Below are 14,662 nucleotides of genomic sequence, written 5' to 3' on the forward strand. Positions count from 1 at the left end.
ATCCTAAGCCCCTTAACTAGCACCTTTTCCTGTGGCAAAGATTTCTGTAATCATTTTGATGAAACAAAAGTCTTCAGTAATAGGGTAGAAAGGGGTCGGTGAAATTATAAGAAGGCAGTTAGCTTAGGATGGAGATTTTCCTCAGCAGCAGATAGAAAGGTATTGAAGATGAAGCTGTGCTGAATCACAGTAGAGAATAAATGGGTGAGTAGCAAATATCAGAGGAACTTGAAAAATCAATAGCCTGGGAGACAATTAACCTATTGATAAATATTTATTAAGTGTCTACTACATTCCAGGCTCTATACTAAGCACTGAGGATACAAAAAGAGGCAAAAGACAGACCCTTTTCTCAAGGAGCTTACAATCAAATAAGCTAATTGTGTACATGCAGAAAGGTGTAATTGCAGAACATGTTGGTTAAAGTCAACATGAAATGAAAGAAGCCTCGGAAATCTAAATCACTTGTATAATATGACAAGTATCAAAGCTTCTCTGCCAAGATAGATATGTAGGTTAAATGGTACATATGAGGGTGGAAGGTCAGACATTCTAATGGGACATTAGCGTATAGTAGTGCATCCTATACAGAGAAAGACTGGGACAGACAGAGAGCCTTCAAAAATTATGTGAAATGAAAACACAAATATGGTTCAAACAAGAGGAAATGTTGATAAACAGTCAAAGTTAGATAGGATATTCAACAAAATTATCAGGAAGATAGGAAACAGAATTGAGAATAGACAAAACTCAGTGGTTTGCTAAGGCAGGTTCGAACCAAGTATCCCTAACTGTGGCTTCACCCTTAGGGATAGTGAGAAAGCATTGGTCACACCTACTTTCTCAATTTTAAAGAGACACTCAGCCTGGGACCTGGGGATTTGATGTTTAAATCCAATTTGGTCAATACAATCCTGATTTCTTACTTTGTTTTTAAATTACCTGAATTAGATATACAATGATTCTGACAAATATCCTTGCCAGAGAATAGCATGAGAATAGGCAGAATACTATTATTCATAAAGGGGAAGAAGGACAGAAAAAAATCCCTCACTACTAGTGAGAAAGAAAAAATTAAAATGCATTCCGTGCTATTGCCAATTGAATATCTACCTGAAGACTTTTCAGCAGAACTATGTAAAGTCACAAAATTCAAAGTTAATATTTCGTAAAAAGTTATTGAGTGAAAATTAAATCTTTGTCTTTTAAATCCATTTTCAATTTGCAACATATTCCTATAAACCAAAAACCAAGCCTCCAAACATAGCTTTGAAGAGTTAGAATTACAAATACTATACAGAGGCTAACAGTTGTAGCCCCAGATTACCTTTTACCCCAAATGTAATAATGCATATCTTCTTCTTTTCCAACAGCCATTTAATAAAATAAAGTTCCCCCAAGTGACAAGTGCCTGCCAACAAACCATAAAAAGGTGTTATATTCTCACATGCCTTTTTGCTGTGTCAGGATCTGTGAGAAAATGCTCTAAAAATGACTGCCAACAATCTTTTCCTTTTATTCCTGTGTTGCAACCTGTGAACCCTTGTCCACTGCTATCTTACTGTTGTGTCTAAGTGATAGTCTGGGAACTGACACCCTTGAGGCTAACCTAAAGGTGACATCCAGATACCAGTGTCAGCATGTTCAGCAAACTGCCACCTGAAATAAATGAATAAAAGAGAAGTGAGTAGCTGTGATAATGAGAAACCAGTCTTTGCTTTCTGCATTAAGAGAAAGCAAAGAGGAAATGAAGATAATCTAGCAAGTGGCAACTAGGTGGTGCAGTGGATAGAGCCTTGGACTTTGAGTCAGAAAGAACTGAGTTCAAATCCAACCCCAGACACTAGCTATGTGACCCTGAACAACTTACTTGACCTCAGTTTCCTCATCTTCAAAATGAGGATTGTAATAACACCTATATCTCAGGGATGTTGTGAGGATTAAAGGGTATGTTAATTATGAACTGCTTTGTATATTGCTTGGCAACTAGTAAGTATCATATAAATCTTAACTGTTATCAGTATGGTTGCAAATTTAGGGGGAAAAAAGAAAAAATCAGTAAACCAGAAATGCTATTGTTAGAGAACATATGGTAAAGTGCTTATGGCTCACTATTTTCCTAATCTTATTTTGTGTCATATAATTATATGGTGCACCACCTTTTAGGAAAGGCATGGGCTAGGATCTAGAGGAGGTAAAAAAAAAAAACATGATGAAGAGTCTATTTTTGATAACATGGGAGGATCGTTTGAAAGAACCAAGTATGTTTAGCTTGGAAGAGAGGAAAGGGGTGACAGGTGGGGTCAGAGGGCATGATATCTGTCTTCAAACATTTAAGGGACTATTATTTAGCAGAGGGATTGGGATTGTTTAACTTGGCTCCAGCAGGCAATACTTGGAGAAATAATTAGGAGATGGAAAGAGGTAGATTTAGGAGTGATTGAGTGAATACTTTCAAAAGAAAGTAAAATGGATGAATTTGGGGGATAATGGTTTCTCCCTTACTGGAGATTTTCCAGCAAAGGCTGGCAGATGATTTGTTCATCATGTTGTAAAAGATATTCATGTATGTGGTATAGGTGTGTATACATACATACATGTGCATGTATACATGTATGTGTATGCATCTGTATAGATATATGTGTGCATATACATGCATGCATACACATGCGTATATGTGTATGTATGTTATGTATATGTTTAAATATATGAAACCCATCTGGAGAATTCTCAATTTGTGAATATCATAAAGTACGAGGATATTTTGGATTTGAAAGAATGCTGGCTCTAGCATTGCAGGACCCTAAGTTTGAATCCCCCAACTCCATGACATTTATTACCTGTTTGACCTTGAAAAGATCATTGAATTTCCCTGAGCTTCAGATTATTCATCTATAAAATGAGGGTGTTAGATTAGAAGGACTATAAGATCTTTTCCAGCTATAGCCCTATGTTCCTATGCCCCATCTCAACTACAGAATTTTCTTAATGGAAAAATCCATATTGCCCTCAATATCCAAGTTCTTTTTTTAAAAAGCTTTTTTTCTTATTTATTTTATATTTTTAGTTTTCAGCATTGATTTCCACAATATTTTGAATTACAAATTTCCTCCCCATTTCTACTCTTCCCCCCCACTCCAAGATGGCATATATTCTGATTGCCCCATTCCCCAGTCAGCCCTCCCTCTGTCACCCCACTCCATCCCATCCCCTTTTCCCTTACTTTCTTGTAGAGCAAGATAGATTTCTGTGTCCCATTGCCTGTATATCTTATTTCCCAGTTGCATGCAAAACCAACTTTTTTTTAAACATCTGCTTTCAAAACTTTGAGTTCCAAATTCACTCCTCTCTTCCCCCAAGAAGGCAAGCAATTCAACATAGGTCACACGTGTATCATTATGTAAAACCCTTCCACAATACTCATGTTGTGAAAGACTAACTATAATTTGCTCCCTCCTATCCAGTCTCCCTTTATTCAATTTTCTCCCTTGACCCTGTCCCTTTTCAAAAGTGTTTCCTTTTGATTACCTCCTCCCCCTACCTGCCCTACCTTCTATCATCCCCCCTTTTTTATCCCCTTCCTCCTTCTTTCATGAGGGGTAAGATGCTCAATTGAATGTGTATGTTATTCTCTCCTCGAATCACATCCGATAAGAGCAAGATTCACTCATTCCCCCTCACCTGCCCCCTCTTCCCTTCCTACAGAACTGCTTTTTTTGCCACTTTTATGTGAGATAATTTACCCCATTCTATCTCTCCCTTTCTCCCTCTCTCAATATATTCCTCTATCATCCCTTAATGTGATTTTATTTTTTTAGATATCATCCCTTCATATTCAACTCACCCTGTGCCCTCTGTCTCTCTCTCTCTCTCTCTCTCTCTCTCTCTCTCTCTCTCTCTCTCTCTCTATATATATATATATATATATATATATATATGTATGTATGTATGTATGTATATATTCCCTTCAGCTACCCTAATACTGAGGTCTCATGAATCACACACATCATCTTTCCATGTAGGAATGTAAACAAAACAGTTCAACTTTAGTAAGTCCCTTATGATTTCTCTTTCTTGTTTACCTTTTCATGCTGCTCTTGATTCTTGTGTTTGAAAGTCAAATTTTCTATTCAGCTCTGGTCTTTTCACTGAGAAAACTTGAAAGTCCTCTATTTTATTGAAAATCCATATTTTGCCTTGGAGCATTTTACTCAGTTTTGCTGGGTAAGTGGTTCTTGGTTTTAATCCTACCTCCATTGACCTCCAGAATATCATATTCCAAGCCATTCAATCCCTTAATGTAGAAGCTGCTAGATCTCCTGTTGTCCTGATTGTGTTTCCACAACACTCAAATTGTTTCTTTCTGGCTGCTTGCAGTATTTTCTCCTTGATCTTGGAGCTCTGGAATTTGGAAACAATGTTCCTAGGAGTTTTCTTTTTGGGATCTTTTTCAGGAGATGATCAGTGAATTCTTTCAATTTCTATTTTACCCTCTGGCTCTAGAATATCAGGGTAGTTCTCCTTGATAATTTCTTGAAAGATCATATCTAGGCTTTTTTTTTATTATGGCTTTCAGGTAGTCCAATCATTTTTAAACTATCTCTCCTGGATCCATTTTCCGGGTCAGTGGTGTTTCCAATGAAATATTTCACATTGTCTTCATTTTTTTCATTCCTTTGGTTCCATTTTATAACATCTTGATTTCTCATAAAGTCACTAGCTTCCACTTGCTCCGATCTAATTTTTAAGGTAGCATTTTCTTCAGTGGTCTTTTGGACCTCCTTTTCCATTTGGGTAATTCGGCCTTTCAAGGCATTCTTCTCCTTATTGGCTTTTTGGAGCTCTTTTGCCATTTGGGTTAGTCTGTTCTTTAAGGTGTTATTTTTTTCAGTATTTTTTGGGTCTCCTTTAGCAAGTCATTGACATGTTTTTCATGGTTTTCTTGCATCACTCTCGTTTCTCTTCCCAATTTTTCTTCTACTTCTCTCACTTGCTTTTCCCAATCCTTTTTGAGCTCTTCCATGGCCTGAGACCAATTCATATTTTTCTTGGAGACTTTTGATGTAGGATTTTTGGCTTTATTGACTTCTTCTAGCTGTATGTTTTGGTCTTCTTTGTCACCAAAAAAAGATTCCAAAGTCCAAATCTGAATCTGATACCATTTTCACTGCCTCTTCATGTTACCAGTCAACTATTTGACCCTTGAGCTTTTTGTTGGGGTACAACTGCTTGTAGAGTAGAGAGTACTTTGTCCCAAGCTTGAGGGGCTTTGCTGCTGTTTTCAGAGCTACTTCTACATAGCAAGTCCTGCCACACCAGCACTCCTTCTCCCCTAAGAACTGCCAACCAGGATTACATCCCAGATCCAGGGAGGGCAAAGCAGGGTTTACCCTCCTGCTCTAATCTGACACTTAATTTTTCCCACCAGGTGGGCCTGGGTCCAGAAGCAACTACAGGTGTAGCTCTGCAAGCAGCCTCAGAGCTGCACCACCTCCTACCACCCCTGGGGTGGTGGCCAACCACTAACTCTACTCACTCTGTCCCAGCAGCTTTTCCCACTAACCTGCTCTGTTGTCTTTGGCATTAATGGGTTGAGAGGTCTGGTAACTGCCACAGCTCACTGATTCAGGGCCCTATGCCTGTTCCACCCAGCTCCTGTTCTGGTTGGTCATGGCACAGCCCAAGCTGGGCTCTGCTCCACTTGCTACCAGCTCCATGCGATAGACACTTCCCAGCAACCACTCAGGCTATCCTGGGCTGGAGCCCTGTTTCCCATTGCTATTTTGTGGGTTCTGCAGCTCCAGAATTTGTTCAGATCCATTTTTATAGGTGTTTGGAGGGACAGGGGGAGGGGGTAGAGCTTAAGCAAGTCCCTGCTTTCTAGCTGCCATCTTGGCTCTGCCCCTCCCCATATCCAAGTTCTTATTTGGGGTTTGAGTAATGGAGCGAAATGACAGTTTATGAGAGAGCCACCCACGAAACATTTTGAAAATGCTTCAACAGTGGCATTTTAAGAGGATTTTCCCCTTTCTGCAAAACAAAGATCCATCTCTGTGGCAATGATTATGCTGATATTGCAGCTAAAGCTATTGGAGGATAGTTAAATGGTATTTATTCCAGTACAAATTACTATACAAATAGCAATTTGTATTTTCAGAAAAAGCCTCTTTTTCTTGGCCAAAAAATCAAATCCTAGAGTGCTTAGCTTCTATTCATTCAGTGGACATACACTGACCCCCTTACATCACCAAAGACCTACGTCACAAACACTTGTCATTGGTTGCCAAGTATAGAGGCATAGGGAAGAGACAATATGGATTAAAGCACTTCCTCAGCCTTTGCATTCAGAATTCCAGGGGATAAAGTACTTTCACAGACTCAAAGGTATACTTTGCAGGCCCAGATTCCTGCTATTCTAGTACCATAGTTCATATGCCCCAGCCCTGGACTTCGCCTGAACAGTCACCAGCAGATATGAGCAGAAGTAGGAGAACAATTTTACAATAAAAACATTATAAAAACAAACTTCGAAAACTTATGAACTCTGATAAACCCAATGGTCAACCTTGATTCAAGAGGATTTGCAATGAAATGTGCCTGACAGAAAGGTGATGAACTGAGAATGTAGAATAAAACATGAATTTTTGGATATGGTAAATGGGGAAATGTGCTTTGCTTCACTATTCATCTTTGCTTTAGAAGTTTCATTTTTTTTTTGTTTTTCTAAATGGTAAGGAGGAAGAGAAAATCAATTTTTGTTAATTGAAAAAAATAAAATTTCAGGAAAACAACTAAAAATAAACATGAAGTGGGAGTCATTATCATCTTCTTCTTGTTCATCATTACATTTTGAGACTACAACTGAGCTTGTGAATGGAACCAAATTTCCCTTTATCCCCTTACAGACGGGTAGAAACATGGTATACAATATATCACCACTTCCACAAAATCACAAGTCAGCTCATGTCAAACTGATAATAACTCACATTTCTACTGACACTAGGAGAGTACAAGTGTGGTCTCCGGATAAAAGTGTAAAATAAATTCCTCACCCTTGCCCCTGGTTCGTACACACACCAACACACATTTCTTTGCTCTTCCCTCCAAGGAACTCAGTGCCCTTGTGATGCCCTCTCGTAGAGGAACTTAATCAGATATACTAATTTATATTATGATACTGGTGATATCACACATTAATCTTCCCAGGAGTCCTTGCATTTAAAAACAAGAGTCAGGGAAATAGTCACAGTTAGACCAAAGTGGGCGGGGGGGACTCTTACCGGTATGATTTCATCTACTGCAGCAAACGGGGAGAGTGACCCATCCTGACACCATCTCAAATCACATGAAGCTGTTCAGAACTTCCTTTAGATCCTTTTAGCTCTCTCTTATTGTATAAAATTTTCACATTTTCTCTTGTATCACAGTTATTTGTTTAATTCTTCCCTCAATATTAGATTTTAAAATAACCTTTCAGAGATTATCCTCTTTCAGATTAAATCTTACCGATTCCAAAAGAGAAATAATGAGAGATTGAGGCTCTCTGATGCTACCATTATGTTTTCTGAGAAATCCCAAGTCTTCCCCTTATTATAGGTATGACTTTGGACAAGTTAGTTCATATCTTTCGACCTCATTTGCTTTACTTGTAAAATTAGGGGGACTAGACTAGTTGGTGTCTAAGGTCTCCTTCAGCTCAAAATCTACTCTATGATTTTATGATCCCTGGAGATAAAGAAACTTCTAAAATTGCTCAATTGCATTAATTTTCCCATACCTTTTAAAATTTCATTCTATGACAAATCTTTTTTGGAGTTAGAATTTGTAGTATTCATGAAGACAAATTCCATGTTTAGCTAAAAAACAGACATACAAAACTTAGGTGAAGTTTCGCCTAATGATTATGTCATCATCAAATAAAATTATAGATATTTACCTACCATACATCCTAGAAAACCATTTTACTAACTATTCAATCCCTTATCAAGTAGTCCCTCTGTGCATTCTCTTTTCTACCTGGACAAAGGTTAACTCAAGATGATGTCTCCATTAAACAAAAACTCCTTCCTTCTTTCAGTCTGATTAACCTAATTGCTTCAGGTAAGAGTCCTTCCTGGACTGACCCAGTCTCTCCATTTAGAAACTAAAATCTAAAATTGTGTGAGACTATAAAGGTAATGGGCCAGTTGTGGATCAGGAGGCTGAGGATGAGTTCTGTCACTAAGTGATCCCAGCTCTAGGCTCACATACAAACTCTGTTCAGTCCCGGGAGAGGATGGCCTCTAAAAAGCAGAGTTAGGCTTTTTTATTATACTTTGAATCTTCACATTCCTTACCAGACTTTTTACTTCTGGCAAATCAGGTAATCACTTGAGATCATGCTGATGTTGATGTTCATATTCTCTGAGAAGAGAGCAGTTATACAAAGTTCTTCCTGCTTCTAGTAAACCCTAACTACACAACCCACAGGCTTCAAACCTATATGCAGCACTGAGAGCATAGGGTATGTATCTCGAGCAGTTATTCTGCCAAGCTTCTCTCCAGGTATGCAGTTGTTCAGCACACAGCCATTTTATGAAATTACCACCACTTATTTGAAGTTATAATTCTAGACCTGTTGTTCCTAACCTGTAGGCAATGGATTTGCTGCAAGGGGTTCATTAATCCATATGTGAATCCATAAATAAACCAAACATATCCCAATCTTCTTAAATCTCTGCGTACTCTATGATCTTACAACCCTGGTCTTGTTTCTTGAGCACAACACTCCATTTACTGACACTGTCTTTTGGCTGCCTGTCTCCCTCTTCACCTGTACCATGTTTCTTCCTTAATGATATTTCAAATCTCACTTTTTGCATAAGGTTTTTCCTAGTCTTCCCCTCTTCCTAGTACCCCAGCTTCTACCTACCATTTATACTTGTATGGGTAATTGACACATTGTCTCCACCTTCAGAATTTTCCTTCTGAGGAGTTATCTTGTTTTTTACTTTTGTATTTTCAACCCTAAGAACAGTTCCTGGCACTGAATAAATGCTTGTTGACTTAATGACTGACAGATTGCAATTCTCAACATAGATTGTGGGCTTTTTAGTGGCAGGGTCCATTTTATTTTTTTCACATTATCCCAGGATTCTATCACATTTCTGAGCACATAGTAAGCACTTATGAAGTACCTATCACTTAATGTCCTCTAAAAGTTCTAAATGAAGCTCTTTCTGTGTTGGCCAAGAATTGGAAATTGAGGGGATGCCCATCAATTGGGGAATGGTTGGACAAGTTATGGTATATGAATGTAGTAGAATATTATTGTTCCATAAGAAATAATGAGCAGGTAGACTTCAGAAAAACCTGGAAAGACTTACATGAACTGATGCTGAGTGAAGTAAGAAGAACCAGAAGAATATTTTACATAGTAACAGCAATATTGTGTGATGAATAACTTTGATAGACTTATCTCTGCTTAGCAATGCAAAGATCTAAGATAACTCCAAATGACTCATGATGGAAAATGCTCTCCACATCCAGAAAAAGAACTATGGAGTCTAAATGCAGATATAAGAATACTATTTGCTCTCTCTAGCTCTTTCTCTCTCTCTCTCTCTCTTTCTCTCTTTCTCTGTCTTTGTTTCTTCTTCCTCCTGGTTTCTCCCATTGCTTATAATTCTTTACAATATGACTAATATGCAAATATGTTTGCTATGAATTTCAATGTAGAGCCTGTATCAGATTGCACATCATCTTAGGGTGGGGGGAGGGGAGAGATGGTGAGAAAATTTGGAAATCAAAACCTTATGGAAGTAAATGGTGAAGACTAAAAATTAAATAAATAAATAAATAAATAAATGATTGAATTGTTTTAAAAGTTCTAAATAAAGGTCTAGAGTCCTTAATTTATTTCCAGCTATGTGATTTTCAGTGATTTTTTCAGGTTTGCTCTAAAATAAAGAAAACAATGGATTTTGGATTCAGAGAACCTGAGTTCAAATAGCAGCTCTTATATTTACTGTGTGAACTTGGCCAAGTCACTTGACTAGTTTCCTAGCTTGAGTGTTCTTATCTGTAAAATTATCTGGTTGGACTGGATAATATTTAAAGTTTTCTCTGGCCCTAAGTCTATTATCCCATGATTGCTCACTCTTGCCAAATGATTATTCAATATCCTTTTGATCATATATTATTTTCTGCATAATGTATTTTATACCATTCCTTGTACATAATTTATCTTGCCCACCAGGAATCATTTTGGTGCTCTTTGGTATTATCTATAATTTTGAGTCTTTAGATTTTCATAATCAAAAATAAACCCTTAGTTAAAAAGGTCTGAATATTTGCTTTGGTCCATGAGTTTGGAGTTAATCTTCCAAAACCTTCCAGGGCTTAAATTAGCCATCCATGAAGGCTAGTAGCAACCATGCTTAATGAAGACAATCTCTTGGGATTTTTCATAGAAAAAAAGTATATTATAAAGAGCACAAAGCATGAAGAGTAAGACAATAAACACAAAAGTCAGCAAGAAGGAAAAAAATCATGTAAGCAAGAAAAAGTTTTAAACAGATGGAATCTTTAATGAGTGGGATGATAGAATCTAATCAAGTTTTGCTAAACAAGATTGAGTGGGTAAAAAACCAAACTTGATTATATATCGCTAGGCTCCAGGGTCTGCTGAATTCTGAAGGAGGAGATGATTTGATTGCATTTATGGAAATATGGATCCCTAAGTTACTGGGGATTGATACTGAGAATGATCCAATTAGATTGAAAGAGAATTTCAGATGCCATGAAGAATTGTAATAATGCAAGAAAATATGAAGCTTCAATAATATTTAAAATGCCTGATAATACTAGGAGTATACAGAGTCATAGACATTTCCACAAAAAGAATATAGAATGACTTATTACTCATTGTCCTTGACATAAGTACTAATGATAAAGGCTAGTACATTGTAGTCTGATTTAAAGAATGTATATCAGAGCCTAAAAACTTTGAGAAACAAAAGGCTGCCCACCTTGTATGCCCTTTGCTTTGGCTTCAGGGGCAGCACTACTGTCCCTTCAAGAGACAGAGATTAGCACTGAAGTTATCTCAATAAGAAATAGCAGAATTGGGAAGCATTACATTTGTAGGCTTTGAAACACCCAAGATTCATAAACATTCCTTTCTCTCTTTTTCAGTATGGTCCATTGAAACTCAGCATTTGAGGTAGCCACTTTGAAATCCATAATCTATTTCACAACAATGAAAGGGAATTTTGTATTACAAGCTATGTATTTCAGTGCTCCAGTGAATATTTTATCTTACAAACTTATACAAAAAGGTTACATTATACTTGTGAGGTCTACAATTTTCAGTTAAACTGAATGACCTCAGCATCAGTTTGTCTCTTTCAAAACCTCGCTGTTTTACTCCAACTCAATTCAAAAATCAATTATTAAAGATTTGGCATTGGCAAAACACTTTGATACATGGTAGGGGTGCAAAACAAAAACAAAATGGTTTCTCTCAAAGAACTTACATTGCTTTTAGGTGATACAACATGTACACATGTTTTATACACATATATAAAACAAAGTAAATGAAAACGAATGCAAAATAATTAGGGGGACTCACATATAATTGGATGTATCAGAGAAGGTCTCCTGTAGGAATAGGAGTTGAGCTAAGTCCTGAAAAGAACTAGGGATTGATTGAGACAATTGAGGGCATGATAAGCATGGGGCACAGGATTTACAAAGGCGTGAAGAGAGATGAAATGCCATGCTGAGAGAACAAGTAGGCCAGTTTGGCCAGAACATTCAGTATGTGAAAGGGACTAATATTCTAATAAACCAATCATTCAAGGAAAATTGAAATCTAGAGTCAGATTGTGAATGGCTTTCAAATGAAAGGCAGGGGTTGTATTTTCTCACGGGAAATATGCAGGTATTGAAGCTTCTTTAGCAAGATAATGTCTTCAGAATTTGATTCTTGGGAGTTGCTCATTCTTTTGGGGATGATTTTCTTTTTAGAATTTTAAGCCATAGGTCCTATGTGGCCCTCTTCTGAACTGGTAAAAATTTGTTCTCTTCAAATCGATGATGCCTGGCAAGAGAGAAAAATTACTTCCTTCCTTCCTATTTCTTGTCTTATCCATCCCAGAAACCATTTCTTCTTTATTAGTGAGTATATTAAATATAAGATAACCAAAAAGAGGAAGTAAATGAGACATTAGAGAAATAGATCATAAGTGTGGCACAGAGGTATTGATGAAGTTTGGGGTTGAGGGTTGTTTGAGATCCCAAAATACCAACATGCCAGGTCCTGTCAAATGAATTTGACTCAAGCCTTCTCAACCAAAGAAAAAGACAATGTTTATTAAAGATTCACCATATTGGATAGACCCTTAAGGAGGCATTTTATATGCTATTTTTGTGATGCTAATGCCAGAGGGCCAGATTAATCTAAGCAGAGCTAGATTTAATCTGAGTGCCTTCATGGAGGCAAGATGGAATTTATATACAGAAAGACTGTGGGAGGGATTGAGGGGTGGTCAAGTAGTCTGGGGTGACTAGAGGAGGGGTTTATGGAGGGTCTTGAGGAGAAGTCTAAGGAGGATCTTGATGATACTGGGGTGTCTAGAGGTCAAGACTCCAGGAAACAAGAAAATCAGATTTTGATGGGATCAAGGGTGGGAAGCAGCTGGACAATAGAGGGATAGGCTAGGTAGAGATTTGGGCCTAGATAATGAAAAGCTTATGGTCCCAGGGGAAGGCCAGATCAAGTGGGAAGAGTCAAGGAGAGTTCAAGGGGGTTCCCAGAGACTATACCCCATCAAGTTCAAGGGGGTTCCCAGAGACAGTACCTCCATCAGTATGATATAGTGTTAGAGAACAACTTGAATTATGTAGACATCTCTCTCTCTTTCTACCTCTCTCTCTCTCTCTCTCTCTCTCTCTCTCTCTCTCTCTCTCTCTCTCTCATTTGTGTACTTAAACAACTAATGGCTCGTGTCTTTGTTTGCTTTTGGTCTGGACTTGTTTATTCCAGTCAGGAACTTCTTTCCATCTTTTCTCTTTCCTTCCTTCCTCAATCTAGATATTGCAGGAGTGGAGATGGCCAAGAAGGCCACAGAGCCCAGCAAAGTGGACATCACAGGGTTGTGCCAGGACATGTTATCCAAAATGGCCTTGTACCTGACAGGTGAGCTGACAGCCACCAATGAAGACTATAAACTTCTTGAAAATAAGAACAAACTGACTGGTTTGAAATATCTATAAATGAAAGTTATCACAGTAAATATAAGCAGAAACCTAAAGGACTTTAATCAGAAATATACAGCACTTCAGCCTTATCTAGATCACATCACTTTAATTGACAACCAAGTAGCAGCTCTTAAGCAGGCAGCTTACAATATGGATGCATATTTGAAGAAACCAGAAGCAAAGTACAAGAAGTTAGAGAGGCTGTGAAAGAATTCTTTAGCACAGACTTTAACTACAAGAATGTTTCCTAAGAATGTGTGGGCTGGAACTTATCAAACTTCTATGCTTCAGTTCCATAAAAGGAAGTGGTGCTACTGATCCAAGGAGAATCCTGGCCCCCACTTTTGGTTGGTTGTATAACTTTGGCTGCCTATCAATATTTTCCTGAAACTGTACCCCTAATAACTTCATCTTATTGTGTGCTTCATTATGTGCTTTGGACCAAGGCTCTGAAATCAGTATCAGACTTGTCTAGAGCACATGCAAGTGAGAGGTTCTGGTCTCCCTATTGTCTACAATTCTAGGAGGATCCTTTCCTCCCTCCTTCCCCTCCCCTAGGATTCCATTTTTAACTCTTTGTTCTGAATGTGCCCCCCAACCCTTCATTGTCTGTTCTTGAACTTAAAAAATAAACACCAATTTCCAACAAAAATATGTATTTTTTTCTATTTTTCACCCAACTGAATGTAAGCTTTTTGAAAGCAAGAACTGATTCGTTACTATCTCTGTATACCTAGCATCTACTACAGTGATGGACACATTGTATGCACTTGATTCAAATTGCCCTAATTTTCTACTACTCCCCATACATCAGTAAGGCAAGATTCCTGACCTGGAAGATGACCAGAAACATGTCTGTATGGTTCAGAATCGCAAAGTATGAAAAACTCTCTAGGTAGAAGGCAGAAGAAGTATAATATTTATTTAGGGACCAGAGAACCAGTAATTCCAAGTCAATATAGTAGTAATTGTATTCCAGAATCAGTAAGGCCAACTTAATGTAGCAACAAGGAGATTAAAACACAGTATTACAGCAAAGAGCGAAGTCATCATGTAACCATCTACCCCCCCCCCCCACCCCCCTCATCCCCCCTACCCACCTCCCTAGGCTGCTAGGGCCTTCCCATAAACCATCATTCACGCATCCTAACTGTTTGCTTGCCTGTGTCCTCTCCCCACTCAGTGCTGTGGTCTGCAGCTCTCTGGTCTCCACTCTGGCCTCAGCACTCTCTTCTGCAGCTCTGTGGACTTGGAGTTCTTAGTCCTTCTCCTAGGACTGAATTCTGAAGTCTGGCTTCTTTTCTGACTTCTGAATTCTCCATTCTCAATAGCTTCATTCTGTGTGTATATGTGTTCTTTTTAGGGCCCAAGGATTTCACACCCAATAGGCAAAAGAGTGTGGGAAAGCTCTTTAATCACT

At 38.1% G+C, this 14,662-nt stretch overlaps 1 protein-coding gene across 1 annotated transcript; it reads left to right on the forward strand.

Annotated features, from left to right (window-relative positions):
* Positions 1–13,092: 13,092 nt before the first annotated feature.
* On the forward strand, positions 13,093–13,449 carry LOC118834756 (biogenesis of lysosome-related organelles complex 1 subunit 2-like). The gene is made up of 2 exons (XM_036742190.1): positions 13,093–13,180; positions 13,265–13,449. Exons 1-2 carry the CDS (start codon positions 13,093–13,095, stop codon positions 13,447–13,449), a joined length of 273 nt encoding a protein of 90 aa, XP_036598085.1.
* Positions 13,450–14,662: the final 1,213 nt, after the last annotated feature.

The sequence above is a fragment of the Trichosurus vulpecula genome, chromosome 1 (genome assembly GCF_011100635.1).
Source record: "Trichosurus vulpecula isolate mTriVul1 chromosome 1, mTriVul1.pri, whole genome shotgun sequence".
Classification (NCBI taxonomy): Eukaryota; Metazoa; Chordata; class Mammalia; order Diprotodontia; family Phalangeridae; genus Trichosurus; species Trichosurus vulpecula.